The sequence below is a fragment of the Carassius carassius genome, chromosome 40 (genome assembly GCF_963082965.1).
Source record: "Carassius carassius chromosome 40, fCarCar2.1, whole genome shotgun sequence".
Classification (NCBI taxonomy): Eukaryota; Metazoa; Chordata; class Actinopteri; order Cypriniformes; family Cyprinidae; genus Carassius; species Carassius carassius.
In genome coordinates, this window is record NC_081794.1 from 18,400,526 (window position 1) to 18,425,812 (window position 25,287).

At 36.6% G+C, this 25,287-nt stretch overlaps 2 protein-coding genes across 3 annotated transcripts; both read left to right on the plus strand.

Moving 5' to 3' along the window:
* Positions 1-249: 249 nt before the first annotated feature.
* On the plus strand, positions 250-11,390 carry LOC132122293 (dual specificity protein phosphatase 3-like). Of its 2 annotated transcripts, XR_009426358.1 has the most exons (4): positions 250-611; positions 4,776-5,002; positions 9,662-11,302; positions 11,334-11,390. XR_009426358.1 is itself a non-coding variant. In XM_059532375.1 (3 exons), exons 1-3 carry the CDS (start codon positions 445-447, stop codon positions 9,868-9,870), a joined length of 603 nt encoding a protein of 200 aa, XP_059388358.1. In that variant the 5' UTR covers positions 250-444; the 3' UTR covers positions 9,871-11,390. The 2 variants fall into 2 exon arrangements, 1 of the variants encoding a protein (XP_059388358.1); XM_059532375.1 differs by having other exon boundaries at positions 9,662-11,390.
* A 9,478-nt stretch (positions 11,391-20,868) lies between these two features.
* On the plus strand, positions 20,869-24,752 carry LOC132122294 (sclerostin-like). The gene is made up of 2 exons (XM_059532376.1): positions 20,869-21,180; positions 23,222-24,752. Exons 1-2 carry the CDS (start codon positions 20,940-20,942, stop codon positions 23,614-23,616), a joined length of 636 nt encoding a protein of 211 aa, XP_059388359.1. The 5' UTR covers positions 20,869-20,939; the 3' UTR covers positions 23,617-24,752.
* Positions 24,753-25,287: the final 535 nt, after the last annotated feature.

The window sequence follows — 25,287 nt, forward strand, 5'->3', positions numbered from 1 at the left end:
GATTGTTTGGGAATAGACCAGTCTTACTAGATCAATGCGCGTTAAAACGGATCGCTTGTATAGAATGAGCGTTACAAACACATTTACGCACAACAGGCAACATGAACACGTGAAACGCTGTCTAACCTGTCAGAAATGTGAATGGATTCGATTTCGATGAGAGAGAGAGCAATGTTCCCTTTAAAGCACCTCTCAATGATTTGTTTATCGGTGCGTTGTCGCCATCTTCCGCCAGTTCTGTTACTGACTCACCGGAGCGCAGCATCAGACCGCCGGTGGGCGAGTCCCGGGTGTGTCTGTCTGTCTGCGTCCAGGAGAGCGAGCGCCTTAACAACACCGAGAGGGGAGGGAAATAAAATGTTGGGGAATCGACAGCATTGACATCTTCACCACTATACACTTGTTGTGGTTTTATTTTTTTGGCTTTTGGCGGAGGACTGAAACATGAAGAAACATCACAGCCCCGCGAAGGGACCACTGGAAGTCACCGTGCCAGACACCGAGGCGACCATTCAACAACTCAACAAGCTGCTGTCCAACGGGAGCGGTTTCTACAGCCTCCCAGCACAACATTTCAACGAGGTCTTTCCCAAGATTTACATCGGCAATGCGTAAGTTCAGTGATCTTATGGAGACTTGCGTGCTTCTGAAGGCAGGAAAACACTGACAGGTAGCTGCTTTCAAATGCTGAATAAATGTGTTGATTGTGGCACAGGCAATTGATCTGTAGCCTATAACGGAAAGGTAAATAAACCCTTTAACTGAATCTTTTACAGTGTTCAGTTCCAAAACAACAAACCTGTGAACGGAGCATGTCAGCTCTCCGCCTACGAGAACAATCACGAAGCTACGGGAGATTTAGCGAACGTTTAAACAGCGAGTCAGTTTGAGTCTGACTGCAAGAGAAGCTGATTTTCTCCTCGACCGTCCTCTATCGGTACCATCTCGCTATCTCTCTGAGATCACTGGTTACAAAACCGCTTCAGTTCGACCTCAGTCACGTGTTTCTTTGTATTAAACCGTTACTATTACACATTAATTGCATTTTCCTCTATCATATAACGAAAAAACGACCTCGAGGGGGTTTAACGAGTAATTTGTTTCCATGATTAAAATCCCTATCGATTCAAAAGCACCGTTTTTGAAGTATGACTTTTAAATAATGTGCTACAAAATATATATTTGTGTAATTGTGAGCTTTTACTCACAAATCTTTGTTTACAGCATGGCTGTCTTCACTATTTGCATATGCTATTTTGAGCTAATCCAGAAGTTTACAAAGGCAGTCAGATTACATTATTCTACTTATGTTTATATTTCAAAATTTGCATCAGGTTCATTACATACTGATTGATTTAATAGCCTACATTTTTAAAGTAACATGCACGGACACATTGCTTTTACATATAAATTGTTTTTGGTGCAGTTAACTAAAAGTAAAATTAAATAAGTAAAATGTAAATAAAATTATTTATTTTCTTTGTCTAATACATTATGGAACGTATTTTAAGAACGGTGTATAAATTAGAAGGTCTGGATAGAATTCTAAACCAAATGGCTATTGAGTGCATTTAATCAAAATAATAGTTTAGATTTAAAACAAACTGCTTTAGAATCACTTCAGTGATTCTTAAATTCAAATCAGTTTGCTGTCAAAGATTCATATTCCGTCACAGCACATGAGAAATATTTATATATAATATTTAATGTTATTTTTATATCAATAGGCAAATATACTAGCAAGGTTCATAAACGGTTCTATATTTGGCCATTTTGAAATTATCAACATTAGCTAATAATCATGCCAGACTGGCATGATTGGAAGATCTCCCATTGTGTTATTTTTTAAACATGCTGTTGAGTGGATAATGCACAATTTTGGTTTTCAAATATTTTAAGTGGATATCAAGTACATATTCTATTAAAATATTTAGAGTATTTAAATGCTATCTGTTTACAACTAATTATTGGTGTATTGTTTATGCTTTCATTTTAATTTCTGGGACTTGTAAGCAGAAAATCTCCCTCTACTTTTATAAACACACCAGTTGGAGATAAATTATATACTGAATATATGTGTGCCTGTTCTCTGGTATCACTTATTTCTTTAATAAATCAGCTCACATAAGCATCATTGTATTGGATAACTATAGAACAAGCACATGATCTCTTTGTAACAACAAATCAATTTGAGCATAAAACCACAGCCGGATGTGCCTGGCTTCATCTGTGCTACTAAGAGCAGCAGGAATTTACATATGGCCATTTGTATATATTGACAAAACACTGTCACTGAGCTGCTAATGTCTGTATCTGCCTTGTCTGTAGCTTCCAGATTAATTCATATTCAAATATGATGGATTGATACATATAAATAGATACTATCATATACTACACTACTATCTATCTATCAATCTATCTATCAATCTATCAATCTATCTATCACCTTGCACAACTAAATTCTGAAGTTTTTTTTCACTATGCACAGGATGCACAAAAGACTACTTATTGCACACGTATTATATTGCACAAAGTATTATATTAGGAATGATATTGCAAAAGAATTATGTTTGAAATGAGATGATCCCATCCATAATTACCCAGAAAAGATTGAATGTCCACATTGTGTTCAGCATGCACTGCACTGTTTTGTTGTGCACAGTCTTGCCAATACTACCGAGCACATTAATAAACTAAGTGCAGATATAAGAGCATGCCAGACCTTTGGGATCATTATTCAGTTAGTGTTATGACTGTAGGATATGATCTAAATGATACTGTTTTTAGTAATACAAACTCATTATGATTATACACATAATAGACAAAATCCTAGAATTTTGCTAGTACTCGATTTGGACCATTTTCCGTATGTAAAGGTGCAGTATGAGGCAATGGGCCACTTTCTTTATAGCACACCTCTTTTTGTAAGACTTCAATTAATAATGCATGTGAAGGGACTGCAGTGAACAGAGTGCAGGACAGGTGAACAAGATGCAAAGCAAACACTTTCTCTCTCTGTCTCACTCTATGCACATGCATACTCACATACACATACAAACACTGGGAGAAATATGACCACAATCTGCAAAGGCTCCATATAGACAGGATCTCAGTGGGGGAGAGTTTGAATTATGAGTGTTGGGCGGTGCATCTGAGTCCATCACTTCATCACAACTGAAGAGCCTGCGCTGCTGGCAGAAACAGAGACTGATGGGCTGCTACATCCTCCAGTTATAAACCAAGTCTTGGAGACTTGATCTTTATTTAGGGGATTCTTTTGAAACTGTGTAAATACTGTGTCTGTGTAAATAACGTATTATAATTGTATTAGGTTATATATATATATATATATATATATATATATATATATATATATATTATCCCATATGTGCAGTCTTTCATCTACTGCATTCTCACAATGGATGGCGCTGAGGAGCGGACTAGAGAGACATAAAGAGGTTGGATTTTTAGGAGACAAAGATGAAAGAGTTCCAGATGCTCAAGCGATATAGAGACAATGCAACTACATGACAGAGCAATCTGTTCATCTCTTTTCTCATCTCTTGTTTTCTCTCTCTGTGGACTCAGAGTTCTATTTTGGGCACTACGCTGGACGCCTATGGCTCTTTGTCTGCCTCTGGGCAGCAGCCAAGATCTCCCTGGTGTGTCTGTTCTGGTTTAGAACACTGCTGTCCCCAGGGACCCTCTGACATAGGCCGACATCTCTGCCAACTAAAAGTGGCTCCACAATTCACTCCAATCAATCTCAAACTAGACACAGCAGACCGATCCATTCTGGGTGGGGCTGGCAGGGGCTGGGATTTACTGGAACTATAAAACAACTGAGAGCATGCAGATTGCCATTGTTTGTCACAAATGCATTAAACATTCTTGATAAACAGTTACATAACACAACTTAAGGGGTTATGTAACTGTTTTATCAAGAATTAATGATTATAAGGTATTCAGCAGTGAGAGAGAACAAGAAAAGTCTTCAATATTTTATCATAAGAAACTTATTTTGGAATTATGCTGACTCTTTTTTTTTTTTTTGATGGGAAAGCCTAAATATTTTCTATGAATTCTCATGATGTGAATTGTTTAAAAAAAGGAAGGAGTTACGAATTGCCTTGAGTTTGAGATTTCTTGCCACCAATAATGCCAAAAAAAGATTTCTTTGTTTTTTTTTAATGATCACTGTATGTGTGAACAGGTCTTCATTGCAAGTGAATGGCTTCAGGTTGATTTGTTAGTTCACTGTCAGCAAACACCCATTCAGACAGGGCTGTATTTGAGACCTGCTCATTTGAGATCAGAAGAGGATCAAGTTCAGTCATGTTCCATGACGAGACCAAGACAAAAAAAATAATTGTGTCGGACTCAAGGAGCATGGACATATATTCATGGTCTTGGTTTTATTGACTCAGATCTCTTCTGGTCTCGGTCTTGACTCAAATAAGCTGGCCTTGTCTACAACACTGCCTTGTAGGGACAGTTCATCCCAAAATAAAAATCTTGTCATCATCTATCTCACCTCACAAGTTTTTCCAAAACTGTAGGAGTTTCTTTCTTTTGTTGTAACAGGAAAGAAGATTTTTTCAAATTGTTGGTAATCAAACTGTTGATGGTAGCTAAATGGATTGGAACAAGTGGAGGATGAGTAAATTATGACAGAAATGACAAAATGATTTAAATGAACTATCCCTTTAAGATGTCACAAAATTGGTTTGTTTGGTTCAGGTGAATCTGACACGTGCTCTGCTTCTACTCCCCAGGTTTGTGGCCCAGAATGTGATGCGTCTACAGCGTCTAGGTGTGACACACATACTGAATGTCGCAGAGGGAAACTCTTTCATGCATGTGAACACCAACGCAGAGTTCTACGCAGGAACTGGTATCACTTACCATGGCATACAGGCCAATGACACTGAGCAGTTTAACATCAGTGCCTTCTTTGAGGAAGCAGCAGACTTCATCGATAAGGCTCTTGCACATGGAAAAGGTCAGCTGCTCATGCTTCTTTTCTTGTAAATGCTTTTGTTTCTAAATACCCACTTTAGTCTAAACTGATTGTAAAGAAAACATTTTCCATTCACTGACAAGATCAGAGGTGGGTAGAGTACCCAAAAACTGTACTCAAGTTCAAGTAAAAGTAAAAGTACTTCTAGAAATATTTACTCAAGTAAAAGTAAAAGTACTAGTCTTGAATAGTTACTTGAGTAAGAGTAAAAGAGTATCGGATAAAAAATCTACTCAAGTAGTTAGTTACTAGTTACTTTGGGTCATATATACTGAGCCTATTTTTATTTAGATATATAGATAAAATGTAGGCCTATGTAATGTATGTGTGTGTGTTTAAATGTATATATTTCATCAGCCTTTACTCCAATTTATGTAATTTATTATAAAACCCTGTCTGTTTACTTAAGTAACAGATATAGGTGTCATGCCATAACATATTTTTAATACGACTGACTTTATATTAAATGTGAATTTAACATTGAAAGTTAATCTGATATAAATATTGCTACTAATCTTTCATTGTTCAGAAAGAGAGCAAATAACATTTACATTATTAAAGATCATTTTCACTGACAGTCTAGATTTCAATCACTCTCAGAAACTCCCATTAAAATCACTGAAACTGTTAACACTGTGAAATCAATATCTTAATTATAGATTCGTACACACATCGGCACTTTGTTGTTTCTGACGAGAGAATTCGCCAGAAAGAGGTATTCAGTCAGTGAGCGAGTGAAGGAAGCACCGGCATTTTAGCGATGACTCATCTGAACGCCTCTGATTGGCCAATGCTTTAATAAGCTCAAAAGAATCATGTGTGATTGGTTATAATGCGCAGCGCTGTATAAACGCATCTATCTCTGGCTAAGCGCCAGCAAGCAATCACAGATCTGAATTTAGCAGCTGATGTTATGACTTGCTGAACGTAGCCTACTCGCACAGGTGTGATTGTATTAAAATTAATAAAATCTTAATCGGCTATTTTTTGTCTTTTGGAAGCTGCATTCAACTTGGTTCCCTTCTGTTATAAGCCACACACGTACAACAAACTAATGTCACAGTGGTATCGTGTACTGTAAACGAATGTAGCCCAAGTTATTACCTGTTAAACGGTAGACAGCACACGCGGTGTTCATCTAATAAGGATCTCCATCGCAAGCAAATAATAGCCTTTGCAGATTTGCTTTCAATTCAGTGCAGTTCCAGCCACGTTTTCAACGCTGCTGATGTTCTTAAACGTTACAACTCCGAGTGAACCACTTCAGACGCTCAGCGCGTACGGCAGGGAACTGAACGACTCATTCAAACTGATTCATGAACCAATTCACTCGTTAGCCAATTGGTTTGATCAAGCCTTTGAACAGAATTGACTCAAAAGAATGAATCATTCGCGAATGGGCATCGCTCATTGCCCAGAGAAAAGTAGACGGCGCGTTTGGAATAAACTGAAGCATTTATAACATTTATTGCATTAAGATAAAGTAACGAGAGGAGCGTCGCCCACAGTAACGAAGTAAAAGTACAGATTTTTCCCCAAAAATTTACTCAAGTAAGAGTATAAAGTACCCATCTTTAAATATACTCCGAAAAGTATTAGTTACCCCAAAAAATTACTCAAGTAAATGTAACGAAGTAAATGTAACTCGTTACTACCCACCTCTGGACAAGACTATCCCAAGATATTACAGAAATCTTGTTCAGTCCATTTGACACAGAGTCTTGATAATTCAAGAAGTATGAAGCCAGCGATGTCTTTGCGAAGTTAGAATGTAAAGTATTCTGTGGCGTTCATAATTTGACATTTCTCTAACAAACCAGGTTACTTGTTTTCCCTAATGCCAGCTTTATTTTTTCATCACTTTGTTTTAATGCTTAGCTTGCACAAACAACAAACAACATTTAGGATAAAAAAATGAAAGGAATAAATACAGTGGATTTTTTGAAATGTTACAGTATATTTATCCACAGATAATAATGTTTCCCAAACTGGATCTGGTAGTCCCTACAAACAGATTTTATCCCTAGATATCTCACACCAGTCGTTTTAAGTGGTGCATTTAAACCCATCTTTTATGGCATGGATTTTATGCCATCTCTAACACAGAGGAGCAATTATAAAGCATCTTAATTACAAGTCATCTTGGCAGCAGGAGCCCAGTAAACGGTAAATCAGACGCCAAGCCTGGGTCGAGGGAAGTTAAGCTGAAACAAAACCTATAGAATACATGCTGCCACTTCGTAGCCCGACTGAGCTCACCTGTGACATTTGCGACAGCCGTGCTTGCAGTGGGCTTGATGTCATCTGGCAAATTTGCTGGCTGAATCACAATGAGCAGTGGGAGGGATGAAGGTCTGAGTTCTCCCGCTGCCTCTGAGTCACACTGAATCAGTTTTAAAAATATGCTCTGCATAGCTGTGGGTCTCGATGGCTGATTTGTCATCTAGTTTTAGATTTGTTCTTGTTTTAATTTTACTGTAGGTCTTTGTGGCAACAGTGCATTGCAGAGGATCGATGTGATATTCAGTTACATGAGCACATAAAAAAATCTGTTTTCTTGCTTTACCCATATATACTACAGTGAACCTAAAATAGTAGTTGGTTTGGATTTTCTGGGGTTTCAGGTTTACATCATTCAACATACTTGATTTAGAACGAAAACAAATATTATAAATATTTGTTTTCAAATATTATTTTTTATATTTATATAAAAAAGTGACTTAAAAAATCTCTGCATGTGAGGTGCAATTTTATATTTCATACACCGATGGTAATAGAGAGGCCAGAGTGCTGTCATCCTTAAGGCCCTGATATACTTCAAATGAAGTTTGTTTTCGTTCTTCATTTCGGGGCAAAAATAAGTTTGAAAAGGCTGAGCAACGGTATACTGTTAACAAACTTTCCAACACCCCTGTGCTGCTGGAGGTGGGGTGTAGATTAATGTAAACGTGTTGCGATGCTCGCGCATATGCCCTAAACACAACAACGATGAAATGAAGAAGTGTAGGCAATCTAGGTGTGACTATTATAAATCTAAATCGTAACCGCCATGGACCAATGGAAGCTCAAAGGTGTTTAGGAGCCAAAACGCACTCCCAAAGAAAGTTTGTTTTGGTGAGCTGTTTCGAACTGCCGAAACAAACTCAAAATGAACTTCGCTTTGGCCTGATTTTGTTCAAAATGAATTATCATATCAGTTTGTTCTTCAATTTCATTTGAAGTACACCAGGGCCTTCGGGGACCATTCACCATTATTTCTGTCAGATCGCCAGCTTTTATTTTGTAATTTTTCTTTTTTTATGTTTTTGTTTTCTTTGCACACAAGAAGTATTCTCGTACCTTCATAAAATTACGGTTGAACCATTGATGTCACATTGACTACCCCATTTTTGGGCCTTGAACATGGTAGTTATGCTGCTGTCTATGCAGGGTCAGAAAGGTCTTGGAATTCATTAAAAAATATCTTAATTTGTGTTTCAAAGATGAACAAAGGTCTTACGGGTATGGAATGACATGAAGTTGAGTAATTAATGACAAAATTTTCATTTTTGTGTGAACTACCCCTTTAAAATGTAAGATGCATGGTAGCAGTATGAAAACACTAAGGATGTTAAATATAAACGTAAAAGTTACTATATGAAGTTTTAATAATTATTCTAATTCTGTGAGAATAGTGCACAGTAATGATAATGACACAGGGTATAGATATTGTTGGACTTACTATCAGAGCAATTATTTTTTTCAGCTGATGTTTTATTAAAAACATTGACAGCAAATCAGAATACATGCTGCTTTACAGAGAACATACATTAAAAGTGGCAGACATTACTGTAGAGTCCATACTTTATTGTATGTTGATGCCATGCATGCTAATATATTTTATAATTCTTGGTGTAAATAGGCCTTTAGAGATGTTTTATTTTTTAATTTTTTATTACTTTTAAACTTAAAGGTGCACTAAGTGAATTCTACCAAATGATGTTGACAATTATACAAGACATCCTAAATGGTTTAAGAAATCAACTAGCCAGCTGATTTTAAAAGTAGGGAGTGTTTATTTTTACACTAAGTGCAGCCCACCTTGTTGGCAGAAGCCATTTACACTAACTCCAGCCACCAACGTGTATTTGGGAATTTGGGATAGTCAACACTAAAAAAGAAGATTGTCTAATAATAGCTCCATAGCTTAGTGTAAATAGCATCTTTTGCTAAGAAAATATGTACCGGTAGTTAAAAGTATAGTTTTGCATAACCGTAGCTTTACATTGATCTACAGGGAGCAAAGATTTAAGGATCGATGAAGGTTATCTCCTTGACACATAAACAGCACAAAGACTCACAGGAAAACGTAAGTAAGCGTTTAGAGGAGGCATCAGGTTTCAGATCCTCTGCTGCATCTGCCAAATAAGCACAGGAGAGTCTTGCGAGGTGAATTCCTCCAGGAGAGCAGGTTGGTCGATAAAGAATGTGTATGTGTGTGCTTGTATGTTTGGAGGGGAATTGGTCTGAAGGTTGATTTGGGAATCTTCACGATGAGCTGATGTTGCAGAAGAAGCCGCATTTGTATCCTCAAAGGATGAGATCTTCAGAGGTACTTCAAAACCTGCCTTTTTTAACCGTTATTTCTTATTACTCTTCTAGGAAAGGTGTATGTTCACTGCCGTGAGGGCTACAGCCGTTCGCCTACTGTCGTCATCGCTTACCTCATGCTCAGTCACAAGATGGATGTACGAGTTGCAACAGCTACAGTAAGACATAAGAGAGAGATCGGCCCAAATGATGGATTCCTGCGCCAGCTGTGTCAACTCAACGAAAAGCTGGCAAAGGAGGGCAAATTGAAGACCAAATGATAGAATGTGCTCTACCCCCACATATATTCACAAATGCAGGCACACAATCAAACTAGTGTGTACTATTTCCAGTCCTAGTATATTAACAGAATGTATGCATACATCCAGAGCATAAGCATGGAGATATACAAAGTGAATTCCAACACACTCTCACTTACACACTCACACAAAGTGTTGTCAGTGTCCTGAATAATTACCCCTGCTTCCAGCTGGCTGGTAAAGGGAACTCTACTGGCATATCTGAATAATTAAGGCTGTAGAAGGAGCAAGGGCAGCATTTTATATGTCATCACAACTGTTTTGTTTTCTGCATCATTCCCCATGATAATAAGCTTTTGTTTTTTCAATAGCTACACCTAAAGCATTCCAGTACCCAACTGTTTGTATATCTCACAAATTCAACTTTTGGAGCATATTTGCCCAATTGTCATCTGAAAAATTTGAGCACAATCATCTTATGGGTTCCGATTTGACAAACACTGCGATTGTCCCATTTCTATTTGTATGTGGTACAATAAGATATTTAGGTAGAAAACAATCATGTCGAATACACCTTTTAACCTATTTACAGACCAACAGCCAGATTTTTGATGGCTTTCCAGCATTTTAAATCAGGAGGACAAAACTGTTGTGTACCAGCACACACCCCTTTTGCTCACTAAATTAACATTCCACTTTGTACCGAATGGTAGCATACAATCAAACAAGATATATCTACAACAAACCAGCTGTATGTTGTAGCTCAGATTCAACAGATGCTACAAACAGGTTCAACCCGGTTCTATGCAGCAGTGATAATGCATCAGCCCCATTAGATCTTTTTACTCTTGAATCACTGTCTCACACTGCCAAGTCTCATGCCACATTTTGTCCATCCCAAGATCACATTCAGCCTTGACCAGAGAGACCCATCTGATAGATGGAGAGCCTCTGCCATGCCAACTGCCTAATGATGTGCCCTTACTCAAGGTTTGTTACCTAGAGGTCCAGTGCCCCTTCATACGTTAGTTCAGAGATCGCAGGAAGCGTGTCAGTGACATCTGTGTGGTAGAGTGTAGATCAGATTTTTAAGGGTAGCTGTCGATATAGATTAGGTTTACTTTGGGTTCAGCTTTGTCCTTAAAACAGAATCACTTTAGCACTGGAATTGACTCATTTTGCTGGACTGTTGGCTTGTTTCGGGTTTTAAAGGGGTCATATCGTATGTATTTTTATCATTTAATTATTTCCCCCGAGGTCCACTTATAACGTTAGTCCAATTAAGCAGGCCGTTTTTGCTGCTGTGCCTTTAAGACTTCTATGTAAGCATCCTTTTTGCATGTGAAGGGACTTACATTGATGAGTAACTGATAGTTGTCGGTATAGTTTATGCTGTCCATTGTTCAATAACAGCATCGCTGCAGCAGATTCACAAAAACTTCTGCATTGAAATGTGCTGTTCAAAACAGATCAGAATTTAACAGCAGAACTTTCCCACATTTCACTCTTTATTAAGTTTTTGAATAAAAGTATCCTGCCTACTTTCTCTGTATAGCTTCTTTGGGACTTGTTTGGCTACACTGATATGTGTAAATATGGGCGGTCGTATGTTAAAGTATCGACATTTTTGTCATCAAAAATTTCAGTATGAGACATTTTTGTAGCTTAGCTTCAGTTTCATTGTCTTTTTGGACTGGGGAGAAAATTTTGATTTCTTAAAGTTAACCCAAAAATAAGATTTCTCTTAATATGACCTCTTTAAGAGAACCATGCAGCATTACTCTTTTTGGGATAAGTGCATGCAAAAGTTTTAAACACATAGCTTTTTGAATAAGTCTTATTTCTCTTGTCAAATTTGATTGATCTAATTTTAATAGCGCCTAATTTATTATTACTGAAGGAAAATACTATAGTACAAATCGTTGGCTAGATTATAACTCAAAGCACTATTTAAGCCTCTTTTTTAAATTTCTATATTCCAGATATATACTTGTGTATACATATTTAGATGTTGACATATATGAATGTATTACCTGTCCATAGTATTTGTGATTGACCTTTATCTATTAACATTATAAATATAAAAAAAATTGTAGTCAGCATCCACTTTACTTTGAAATGCCATGAATGCCATGGCACATTTACCCCAAAACACCACATTTGTTTCACACACCCAGTTGTTTACCAAAACTTCTGTATATTAAACCAATTTTTATTTTCGATTTGATGGAGAGTGGTGTAATTGGCTTTATTCTTTTATCATTTACATTGTATTAGATTAGAGGATCAAAGTCTGTTTTCACAGGTAACACTGTTGCAGGCTACCTCACAACATTCATACTACTGTAGCTAATCCACAATTTTTTTTGTCTAAGAACATTTAAAATGGACAAATACCTGTATGTACGAAAGCATTCAAACTATAAACATTCCTTTAATATAATCTGGAGACCTAGGCTTTATAGAACCTAATCAACTGTAGCTTTTGGAAACCTGTGTGCCGTCACAAAAACAGTGAACCACCAATGAGGATGGTCTGTGCCAATGGCAAGCAAACTATGGGAGTTTATCGTTTATCAAGTCATTACAACGGAACTGAAATCCTCCTGTGCTTTGAGAGATTTAAGCAGCAACTTTTAACCTCAAAAAGCAACAGTAACACATTTTGATTTTCGAATATTTGGAAATTTCAACATAAAGATGTGTTTGCCGGCTCTGTTGGCTACAAGGCTTCAGAAGATGAAGATGAACACACCCTTTTCTGAACTGGATCTGTGGAAGGAGAAACACTGCCATCTGTTGTTGATAACCCATGTGTTTTGTACAAACTGGCCTGCTATGTATTGCCTTTTATTCGTATGTATCCAATTGTATGTTACACAGTGCATAGTAAACATTATATATACAGGGAAGATTAAATCAAAATGGTTGTACCACTATATGGCTTGATGATGTCACTAGTATATAACAATGAATCACAATGCTGCTTGGTCATTTTGTATTTATGTCTCAATATCAATGTGTTACTTTTGTTTTTAATTTAACAAACCAAGGTGTCTAAAGTGATGCATTTTTGATGCACTTGCATTTTTTGTCATTGGTAAGAAGTATTGTCTGTACAATTATTTGTTGCTTCTTTGTTTTGTCAATGCATACAAGCACATAGTTGCATTCATGTGTGCACACAGACTTGCTCAAACGATGCTGACTACATGTAACTCTATATTGTCTATGTGCCGCCTCTTACTCCTATATGCTTTGTGTTGTTGCTGTAATGTGATATTGTAAATGATTGACCACTTGTTTGTTGTAAAGGATATGGAAACCTCAGCAGTTGCAAATTTGGCAGGAGGGTTTGGCACAAATGTTCACACTCTCAAATTATGTTTTGCATTTTGAGTTTGGGAGTTGCTTGATGTGACTAAACAACAGACTTGCGGCTTTGTTTTAATCTGACTTAATCAGGAAAGGAATTACAGATTGCTTGAAGTGGAGGTCAAATGAATGCATTCAAATGACACAGGCTGTCTAAACATCCCACCTTAAAGCCTTAGCCTGAAGATGGATTATATATATTTTTGATTCATATCTTCACTTCACAAAGCCAGGTGTACAGCTTCTACAGACACGTTGTGAAATCAGTTATTTTTCTTACATTGGAAAATGTTCTTTTGTTTTATGATGTGTGAAAATAAATTTAAAATTAAATTAAATTAAAATGTTGTGTTTTTTTTTCTTTGGTTTTATTTGAGTCCAAACTGGGAGAATGCATTGTTAAAGCCATTAAATTGGGTAAAAAATATTAGGGTGACTATAAGGGTGATATAAACAGTTATGGTGATAAAAATATTATTATTATTATTTTTTGTGTGTACACTACTGTCCAAAGGTTTGGGATCAGTAAGATTATTATTATTGTTATCATCAAGGCTGCATTTATTTGAACAAAATGACAGTAAAAACAGTAATATTTAAATTTAAAATAACAGTTTTCTGTTTTAATATACTTTAAAATATAATTTATTCCTGTAGTTGCTAAGCTGAATTTTCATCATCCATTACTATAGTCTTTAGTGTCACATGATCCTTCAGAAATCATTCTAATTTGCTGATTTATTACCAATACTAGAAACAGTTGTGTTTTTATTTTTGTAAACTGTGCTAATTTGTTCATGATTCTTTATTAAATAAAAAGTTTCCTCCTTGTAATACCTGTGTCATACCCATGTCATTATACAGAGTTGTGTCCTGATATGTCACAAAAACAAGAGCACACACACACACACACACACACACACCAATTAAAAAGCGTAACATCAAACAGTATCCTCAGTCTTGCTAACACATTTTTTTCTCCCTTCTTTTATTTTGTGTTGTCTTTTCAAACTCCACAGACAGAAAAAAAACTACTTTAATATTGCATTTCATTGTCTATATAACTCCTATTGCTCAATCCAATAATGCATTATTTTTACATTTCCTCCTAGAGCATGAGAGGGACTCATTTCTCATGTACATGGGTAGTTTGCATGACAATACCCTATTAGTTCTGCTTGTGTTTTGGAAGCAGTCCGTGTCTGTGGGCCTCTGGGGTCTTTGATTACAACAGAATGGGGCAAATAAAAAAGCGCTCACATCAACCCCTAATTACATCTGTTAGGTAACAGAGATAAGTAGGGTAACGTTCAGCTGTGAACAGGCTTTGATGCAACATTTGACTTGCCTCAGCAAATCTACAAAGACTGAGCAAATGAATGACTTCACTACATCCGCAACTAGATTTAATGTGCATGGCATCATGTTTTACAGTGTGTTATATATTTGCTGAAGAGGTCATTATAAAATATGAGTGCAGGGTTAAGGTTTTGGGTCAGCATTTGTTTTATGCATTTATGGAAGTGCAGTATCTATATTATTTATGCACTACATTTATTCATAAATTAGAAACATATCCGAAAGATGCTTTATGGTAAGAGTTTATAGTCTGTCTCCAACAGATGGAGACAAACGCTTCTATAAATCTGTCTCCCTCTTGGGTCCTGTGCTTCTTGTACCATGACCTGCACACTAACATAATACTTTCTTTCGACACAAATACATACTCATATCCAACACTCCGTCACTGAATCACAAAGGTCAATTTTAAATGTGAATGGTCTTTGAGGTCCTTTAGCATTTGTTCTGTGCACCTGGGATGACCAGCTCAGACTTCATGTATCCACAAGGATCATTGAAAACACTTAAATCAATTGGTCTGACACTAGGGCAGAGATCTTTCCATGAGCATGTGCACACAGCAATTACCTGAGCCCAGCTGTGAGGTCCTTTGAGAGAGCTGTTACAATCACAAACCATGCAGGACCACAGAGCAGGCTGAGATGTTCACTGGTGACCAAAATTATTAGAACACTAGTATTTTCACCAGCCAAAAAATGGTTTTAAGTCAGTTATTTCTATCTTTTGCTGTAGTGTGTCAGTAGGAAATATCAGTTTACATTTCCAAACATTAATTTTGCCATTAACAGTGAGATTTTTGTTTGCACAAGGAGTCTGACAGCAGCCAGTGCTCCACACAGAGATCTGATCTCATCCTCATCCAGTCTGTCTGGAATGACATGACGAAACAGAACAAACTGAGACAGACTAAATCCAGAAGAACTGTTGCAACGTCTCCAAGATGCTTCAAGAAACCTACGTGCATAGCTTCAGTACTGTTAAAAGTTTTAGGCACTTATGTAAACATGCTGTAAAATGAGGATGCCGTCCAAAATAATGTCATAAATAGATTTTCTTTATCAATTAACTTCTATAAACTAAATCAAATCAACATTTGGTGTGACAATTCTTTGCGTTTGAAGCAGCTTTTGCCCTTATTGCACTTGTGCAATGGTAGCTTTGCAAGTAGGTTTCTTGAAGCATCGTCAACATGTAATTGATTACATTATTCTTTTAAGGTCATGCATGCATATACTGTATATATATATATATATATATATATATATATATATATATATATATATATATATACATACATATGTGTGTGTGTGTTTTAAATAAAATGATAAATGTAAATGTATTTTTTTAGATAGATTTAATTTCATATTTATATTCTTAATGAAATATATTTAAATAAAACAATTAATTACTCAATTAAAATAAAATGAATTTCAACTTTCATTACAACATTTAATGTATTTATATTCTCTTAATATATACAAGCTTTCGTTCTTGAAGCATTTGATTAGAATGATTAAAATTAAAACTTTAGGATGAACTACTTCTTTAAGGTCATGCATGATGTGTTTGTTGAATTAATACATCATTTATTGTTTTATATATTTTTTAGAAATATTGCAGGACAGAATTTGTAATAAAGAAAACCTTTGAGAATCTTGTTCAGTTGAGCTTGACTAAATTCCAGATAGATAATTTGGCAGAAGATCTCAATTTTAGCATTTTATCTTTTCAAATCTCATTATTAATGGCACTTCTTGTGAAGGATATCCCCCTTTTCTTTGTCGTCTTCATTAATGACTGGCTTAAATGAAAAGCATATGATGTTTCCCTTTTTCAACTTTTTTTTTTGATCCATTTCACTGCATGCTCCCATAATGAAAACTTAAGAAAAAAGGAACATCTGTGGAGCAGCACTAATTATTGGGAAATATGGGAGAGAACATTCTTGGAATGGATGGCCTTCAGATCCTCTTCCAAGCACTTGTGCCCGCAGTGGTGTTGCTCGTTTCATCTTCCTGCACTCTGCTGTTGTGTCGTTCCTGCGGGGCCTTGCCAAGTGCGTCTGATATCTATTAAAGAACTGTCATGTAAAGAACAGCAAAATATGGCTGCACGGCTCCTAAGGGTCCAAGTCAGATTGCTGGTGAGATACTGGTGGGAGTGTTTGATTTGGAAGCAAATTTGGAAGAAAGTTAAAGCTGGATGCACTGTTATTTTTCCCAAGGCATTGTTTGATTTTAGTTGTGAAATATGCACACGGCACTTGTTCCTAGTCATGTAGAACAACAAATTAGACACAACTTCATTATTTGTGGGAGATCAACTGTAATGATCTCTAATTAGCCACAGACACAAAAACCACATGAAAAAGGATCTTCATCTGCGTTATTGATGCACAAATGCATCCAGAGCTAAGATACAAAAGAGAAACATGTGTTAATGAAGAACAGGCTTCACAGTTGACCCTTATTTGCAAGGTCAGGTATTAATCCATTTGCTAGTTTTGGAAGACACCGAAGTCTCGATATGGGCACCAGAGATCCAAAGTAGCAAGAATCAACCATAAATATTCTTAAAATGTTTTGGAAATGACATCAAGCACAATACGCTCTAAACAGAGTTTCACTAAAATAGATTTGTGGCCTGCGTTTAGTCCAACACTATGAATTTCTCACACATTTCCTCACAAATTTGTGCATAAATAAAAAGCTTGGTATGCTGACAACAACGACCTTTTAGAGTGACCTCTGACTTTGAGGAAACCAAAGAGAAGAAGGTTGTAACAATATATCAGCAGCACAAAGAAGGATTTACCTACACGTCTGTTGTCCTTGGCAGTCCATGACAAATCGATAGCATTGACAGAAACAGACGGAAGGAAAGTCCACACTGTGAGGTGTCTGAAACCTGTCCTTTTCAAAGCAGGTTTATTTTCTCAGCACAGTTTCTTCAGTGTGGGTGGCCAGTGCGAATATCTTTCCTGCTACTCCATCATCAGCTACCTTCACATGACAACCAGTGGCATGACCCTGTTTATTAGTCCTGCTTATAATTAGTCTTTATTGGATTAGATACCAGAGAGCGAGATTATTTTCACTTGCTTGTTATCTGGTTTTATTGATCCCATAAAAAAGCAAACTTGTGGAGCTTTTTGAAACACGCTTTTGAAATAACTTCCTTTTTTCCTTCCCTCTCTTAGAACCCCCCAAAAATTCCTGCGTGCTCAGCAGCTGAGCCTTTTTATATGTTAATGGGTAATTAACGCACCTTTCTCTCATTCTGGAAAATGATGACGCTATATCGGAAAAGCACTGAGTGTTTCCACATACACTCAGAGACACTTTCACTCTGAAAATTAACACCCAATGAATGAGTGATTCATGTGCTATGAAAAACCGTTTTCGGCTCTTTGAGGGTTTTCTGTTGAAAATCTTTGTGAAATCAACTGACTTTTTACACTCTCTATTTCCATTACAAGTTCACTGACAGGTATTAATAATCACCAGAAGAATGTCAGTGTTAATGTCTAAACTTTCATGACATGTTGTTGTTCTGCAAAATCTCCCTTGCAGTAATCCTGGACCAGATTTGATTAAATAAATAATTATGGAAAACTAGCAATCTGGATTGTAACAAAGTGCATTAGAAAACAATGACGCACGGCATTCTCTCATAACTACAAAAGTTGTAATCTTTCTCCCACAAATCCTAGTTATACATAACCCCATCAGAATGAGTTTAATATCTTTTTTTTTTCACCTGCTAGCTGCAACAACACTGCCAGTCTGTGTGCTTATGTCACAGGAATCATCAATGCATAAATGGAGTGAATAATATGCTCGGTGATCAATGTTTCCAAATGCACTTATGGCAGCACTCTACATCGAGTGGTTACAGAGTGGTTAACACACGGACCCAGTGGTCAGCAAGGTTTGCCGAGACGCACTATAAAACCACAGCTGAGGTTTCTACTGCTCTTAAACTCAACCGAACTCTTAAAAAACATGATTTAGACTTGGAAGTGCTCTCAGTATGATTCAGCTAGTCATGGTTTATTTAAACATCTAATGTGCTTCTATTTCTGTTAAATGTTCAGACTATTGTTTTTTCAACATGAAAAATGTGCTAATAATGACAAATGCAAATGACTTGGCTGATTGAGAAGTGAAGTATTACTGTAAGATTATATGTTCATGAGCTGCAGGGGAGCTGTACTTTATAAATCATGGATAAAAAATGATCTATCATTTTTTTCTTCTTCTGTAACATTACACAGATGCTTCATTTATAATCATATTTGTAAGGACTGCATTATTAAATGAGACATCAGTCCCAGGGACAGCTTAAAATAGTGTTATCTACATTTGAATGAAGAAATCGCTGATGTTTTGGTGCAAAAAGGCTCCATTTACCACTTATTACATCGATGTGTCCTTTTGGCAGGCTTTGTGAAATGTTATTATGACTACATCCCTCAGAGTATCCCCTAATCTGTTTGCTGACTCTAGTTCTGTGTGAAAAATGACCCTGATTATCGCCGATACAAGATCATTTTCCCACTTTATTATTACACATGTAAGGAATTTTAAATAAATGGAAATGTGGCGGCCAAAAATTATTTGGACACTAGGCATTTGTAGATGGAAGCAATAGCAATAGATGTTGTTATACAGTGTATATATATATATATATATATATATATATACATATATATATATATATATATATATATATATATATATATATATATATATATATATAAAACCATAAGATACAATATACTGTATTATCATAACTATATAAATAAATTAAATATAATCAATTATTAAAGCTATAATCACGAATCAGGGGGCAAAAAAATTATTAGCAGTACCAAGAACAGGAATTTTTTTTTTTTTTTGCAAGAGTAACATTTCTGCTCAACTTTGACCCAGTTCCATCTTATCTGAAAACTTTTAATGCTCAGCTGCAAGTTAGTATGTTTGTATTTCATACGCACTGAGTTCAGCCCTGTCAGTCCAGATGAGTTAAATGCTTTGTTTATGTGGCTTTGACATTGTGTTACCTTTTTTTCTTCTTTATAAAAATATATTTTGCTGGCAGCCCTTGTAAATCTGGAACACATCGAAGTGTTATTTATGCTCGAGCTGCTATCTTGATAAAGCATGCCTGGAGACTGTGTTGTCTGTGCACAAACCCAAAGAGATATAAAAACAGCCAGTGAATGACAGGGAAGGAACATAGGCTACAATCAGACTAGGCTTGTGGTGGACATTTTGATCTTCATGATGACAGGAAGAAAAGAAGATCACAATAGATCCGATTTTTCTCTCAGCCAAAGTGGTTTCTAAGCTTAAACGTTTGGCGTACACAATGCATCAGAGTAGCGTTAGAAGTTGTTGCTCAACCAGTGTCATGCATACTGAGATATTTTCTATCCTTTGCTTAGCTTAACAGACAGAAGTAGCAGAATGTGTACAATATGCCAGAAATAAGAAAAATACTTTTCAAGATGTATGTTTGGCTCCCTCAAGAGGGCAGTATTTGTACAAAGCCATGCATTTAAAGCTGAAGTGAGTCCGTTATAAAGCATCTGCATCTTGTGCATCACACTACTTATTCATATTCATCTTTAATTTATACTGTCAGACTGCTAATGTGTTCCTAATATAGGCCTACGTGCGCAAAAACAGAGTAACAAATTAAGCCCAAAATAAAAGATTTGCTGTTAGTAAAACTTAGTACACGCATATATAATATTTTTTCAGTAAGTTTCAGTAGTGATTAATCTTATTACAAGTTCGTTACATGCACGTAAATGTAACTCAAGTTACGTTAAGACAAAAAGATAGCCTACTTTAGCAGAACATTCTTTTAAAAAACCTTTATTTAAATTCATTTTGTCAAGGCATTGTATAGTTTACACGCTGTTATAAAAAATGAATAAAATAGTAGGCTCTAAAAAATTATTATTAAAAATTATTAATTTTAATAGAATGATAATGTGTGTTCAAACTTCCGTCTGTCTTTAGCTAAAGACAATAGAAAACGACACAGTATGAAACACAGCAACATCAAGACATGCTGTCTCATTTCTTGTAAAAAATAGATGACTTTTCTCTCTCCAAGTTGACCTTACATTTCTGCGCGTGCACCTTCCTCCTATCAGTTTCTGAATGAGCGTCTCTGCCGAAATCCCTCCCACTTCGTGTAAGCGCTAAATTATCTTTTTTTTTTTTTTTTTTTTTTTTTTTTTTTTGCGAAACCTGTGGTACTTTAAAAAGGCAAGCCTGTCATGAAGAGAAGAAAACCGGTCCGAGTTTGTCCGCGGAACGTCTCGTTCTTGTTTGAGTATGCAGGTGTCTCTAGCGCTCGTGCAGTGCGGCGCGCGGCTGTTGCTGCTGCTGCTGCTACAGGGATGTTTCACAGCTGCGAACGGATGGAGAGCTTTAAAAAACGATGCTACAGAAATTATACCAGAATACACAGAAGACACGAATAGACCTGAGGAGCAGATACAAATTTCTAATAACAACACAATGAACCGAGCTAAGAACGGAGGAAGGAGGTCATCAGCCAACTCACGTACTTATGGTAAGTAAGATGAAAAATATATTTAATACTTAGTACTGAGCTCTATCAAACCGACACATAAAATATTATAGAACATTGATTTTTTTTCATGTAAGATTATTTGTGGGCTATTTTCCCTTAAAACTGGGCAGTCTCAATCAACACATTAAAATAATCTACTAATAGATTTTTTATTTTTATTTTAATAACCCTCCATGTAGCCTTGCATTAGTTTACATAGTTATTTTGAATATTATTTCAGCTATTTTAAGCAAAGACTTAAGGAAAAAGTTATATTAGTGATTTGATATTTTATGTAAATAAGTAGCCTACAGCTTGTTTTAAGTAAAATACATTTTAGTACTCTAAAGGAAAATGCGTATTTTAGTAAGTTTTAGCATGATTGCTTACAAAACTTGAGTACTGTGTTTTAAATGTGTGTAAAAATCAAGAGGTATGATAAAGAATTTGTGTCACATATTATTAGACAATTTCCGCTAGATAGATCTGTTATCTAAAATGGACATTAGCAACTGAAAAGGTTATGGGGTTTATCTATCTATCTATCTATAATAATTTGCTCTAATTTTTAATAACATATTATTTTGCCGACCACTGACTTTGAGGATTCACCCTGCATTTTATAGTGTAAGGTATATACAGTATGTAGGCTACAAATAAAATAATCATTTACTTCAACGAAACTGGATATTCTATTCTGTATAGTCTATATAGGACTACACGTCTACATAGACGTGGCCGCTTTTAAATAAAAGCTTTATAGTAGTTTAGAAACTATTCTTGCCGTTCCACTTTTACACCAGCACAAGTGATGCACTAACTTGGATAACCCTTTATTTGTTCCTATATCCCCAATTTTACCTAATTAGACAAGGTCTGCCTTTCCATAACCATCTAATTGCAACAGTATGGTTTCAGGGTAGTTGAAAATGTGAGAAGTTATTCTAAGGGGTCATTTCTTCAGGGTATTGCCTTGATAGCGAATGACTCCCACCTGTGAAAAGTAAAACTACTGTGAATTCAAACCTAGGTCTAACAATATACACTGTGTGTGTGTTTGTGTATGTTAATGTCAGGATTAAGAAAAAAAAATCTCTAAAAGAGCTTGTTTCCAGAACACAAATCAAGACTTTGGAAAAACAAGCAAGTGTGTTTGAGAAATTGGAATGTCTAAATTTATTGCTAAATAAATACACGGATTACTTCCAAAAATAATAACAAGCGAACCTCCATGAACAGAGTAATGAAATTATGACAATGTCAGGACACCCCTAAAATGATGTAGTGTTTCAGCATAAGGAAACAGTAATCAAGCCAAGCACGTACGTTATACTTGCTCGTTAGGGGGTGGAGAAAGATATCACACTCTGCTCTTGAAGGGGTGATGTGTGGTGTAGTTTCTCTAGTGGTCAGTGTGGGGTCATGTTGAGATATGTTCATCTTCCTCTGGCTTTCGTCCTGCTCCTATAAACATCAGATCAGGTTTTTGAGAATCGGGGGAGGCAGAACCTGAACTCATCACACACATAAACCCTTTGTTCTTCTCCATGAAGGGAGATCTTTCCAATCTCACTTTCATCTCTTGAACTAACGCATTAAAAGTGAAATCTCTTATTGTCTTTTCTGTACAAAACAATCTGGTGTGATGTTTAGTGTCTGTGGGTTTCTAATTGATTTGGATTCTCATCAATTACAAAAGAGAATATCTATAACTTCACTAGCCAAATCAAAACCAGATTAATAAAAAACATATTTTACCGATATTAAACGATTTTATCATGCATTTCCTTGCTGGCTGGACACATAACTTTTTCTGGGAAACTCGACAAAACACACAACAAAGTCAACTTTAGGAAATTTACTTAATGTCTGTGTATATAACAAAAAAAAAAAATCAGTTTTGTGTATTGTAGCTGTGAATAATCCAAAACCCATGATGTCATCCAGGCTATAATAAATACCAGTTCTGGTTGCTGTGTTTTATTTATGATGCATCCCTAAACATTTAACTAATTTGTTTGGGTTCTCCTCTCTTTCCCAGGAGCCTCTGAACTAAGTTGCCGGGAGCTGCGTTCTACCCGCTACATTACCGATGGATCCTGCCGCAGCGTCAAACCTGTAAAAGAACTGGTGTGTTCTGGTCAATGCCTTCCAGCTCACTTGATGCCAAACTCAATTCTAAGGGGAAAATGGTGGAGAAGCAGCTCATCTGATTACCGCTGCATTCCCGCCCACTCCCGCACCCAGCGGATACAGCTCCAGTGCCCTAACGGACCAAACCGGACATACAAAATCCGAGTAGTCACGTCTTGCAAGTGCAAACGCTACACTCGCCATCACAACCAATCGGACGTCAAGGAGTTGTCGTCCAAGAAGCCACGACGCAATAAGAAGCACCGCAGCAAACTGCCGTTGGTCAACAGCAATTCGTACTGAGGGGGAAAACAGAAACTGATACAGAAAATCTCTCTTGCACACATACAGATACACCTATATACATACGTATGCACACATAATACAGAAACTGCAATCCTCAGCTACAAGGGAATGAATAAACGCATTAGCTTTTAACAAACATGTTGGCGTGCCAACAAGTTTGCAATGTATTTCAGATGTCTCGCTGTTTGTATGTGTTCTTGAGCTGAAATAGTTCCAGTTTGATCAGAGAATGCCAGCAGACTAATGGACGCTTGAGTAAAAGATGTATGCTGTTATGTGAGATTAGTTCAGGGAATGATGATATTTTTGAGGAAGGAGGAATAACTCCATATATTCTTGCCCAGGCAGTTCATTTCGAGTTTGAAGTTCATTGAAAGGGTAAGCTAACTACAGGCAAGCACGCTGAGCGTCCAACCAATCCACCAAGCGCTCATTTGAATGTTTGTGTACCAGATTTGTCCTCCTCTTCTGGGACTTGGAGCAGTGTATGATTTGACCGTTCAGCCGTTTCGGGCCCAAAAGACATGCCACTGCTGACAGATCGCTGAGGCCCAGAATTCTTAACCTTGGTCAGTTTGACCAGCCCACGAGTCCTCTTGACAGGCTGGGGAGCCGAGCCAGTCACCATGTGAGTGTCTGCAACTTCACATTTCCACAAGAAACTGATCGGAACTGGCAGTTACGGAGAGTTCGAAAAGTTGTGTCAGCCCTCCACGGTCCAAGTCCCCGGAGGTCAAGAACCGCAAACGATATTCCTGTGACTTGTCCTAATTACCAAATAGTTCCATTCCTGTGTTTAGGATTGGAGTCATAAAAAGCCATTTCCTCTAGACATGGTCAGTTCCTGTTTGTTAGAACACCCGAGAAAGAGGCCCACATGTGTGTAGCAATCTGCAGCAATTCCTCCCGGGCAAAAAACCTTTCTGCACCCTTACTTCGATGGAAACCATTTGGAGATATTCAGCTATCTGCAATCGCTAGCAGGTTTACCTACATCCATTACTGAAGTCTTCAGCAAAGATGTCATCCTTCCTGTCTCGTGACCGGAAAAGTAGACAAATAAGTGAACCAAACTTTGAAATTGTGGTCTGGATGTTGATTTTACACAGGATAAAGAGATAAGAGAATGCCAATTGTTCAACATTTTCTGCTCGTTACTTTCCCACCTTTTTTTTTTTTCCAGATCAGTGCTGATAATATTTGCTTATTTTTCAATTGTGTATTTGAAATAGCAACTGGAAGTTTTTTTGTAGGTTTTTTTTTTTTTTTAATGTAAGCAGACTTGCCATGAATAGCAACTTGTACATACTGTACCTGTGTGGTCTCATTGAGTGGCATCCTCTTCCAAAAATGGATCTCCACTCTATGTCAGACCATAAGACTTTTACATAGAATGAATTGTATATTTATTTTTTCAATTTCATCATTTAAATTATTTATGCAATCTTTGTAGAAAATAATAGCCATTATTGTACTATATGTAATTATAGTGAATTTCATAACGAAAATGAGTACATGAATAAAGTTAAGCAACGTATATATGTGAAAAGAAGCGTGTTTGTTATCATTCTTGTCAGGCAGCTTTGACAGATCCTTTCTTCTCTTGGGCTGTGCCCGCACGCTAAATCCGTCCCTCAATAAGCCCTCTATAAACAATATTCCACAATT

Coding starts and splice junctions, on each gene's coding strand:
- LOC132122293 (XM_059532375.1), top strand. CDS start 445: ATGAAGAAACATCACAGCCCCGCGAAGGGACCACTGGAAGTCACCGTG. Junction 612..4,775: donor AAGATTTACATCGGCAATGC/GTAAGTTCAGTG, acceptor TCTACTCCCCAG/GTTTGTGGCCCAGAATGTGA. Junction 5,003..9,661: donor GGCTCTTGCACATGGAAAAG/GTCAGCTGCTCA, acceptor TTACTCTTCTAG/GAAAGGTGTATGTTCACTGC.
- LOC132122294 (XM_059532376.1), top strand. CDS start 20,940: ATGCAGGTGTCTCTAGCGCTCGTGCAGTGCGGCGCGCGGCTGTTGCTG. Junction 21,181..23,221: donor AGCCAACTCACGTACTTATG/GTAAGTAAGATG, acceptor TCTCTTTCCCAG/GAGCCTCTGAACTAAGTTGC.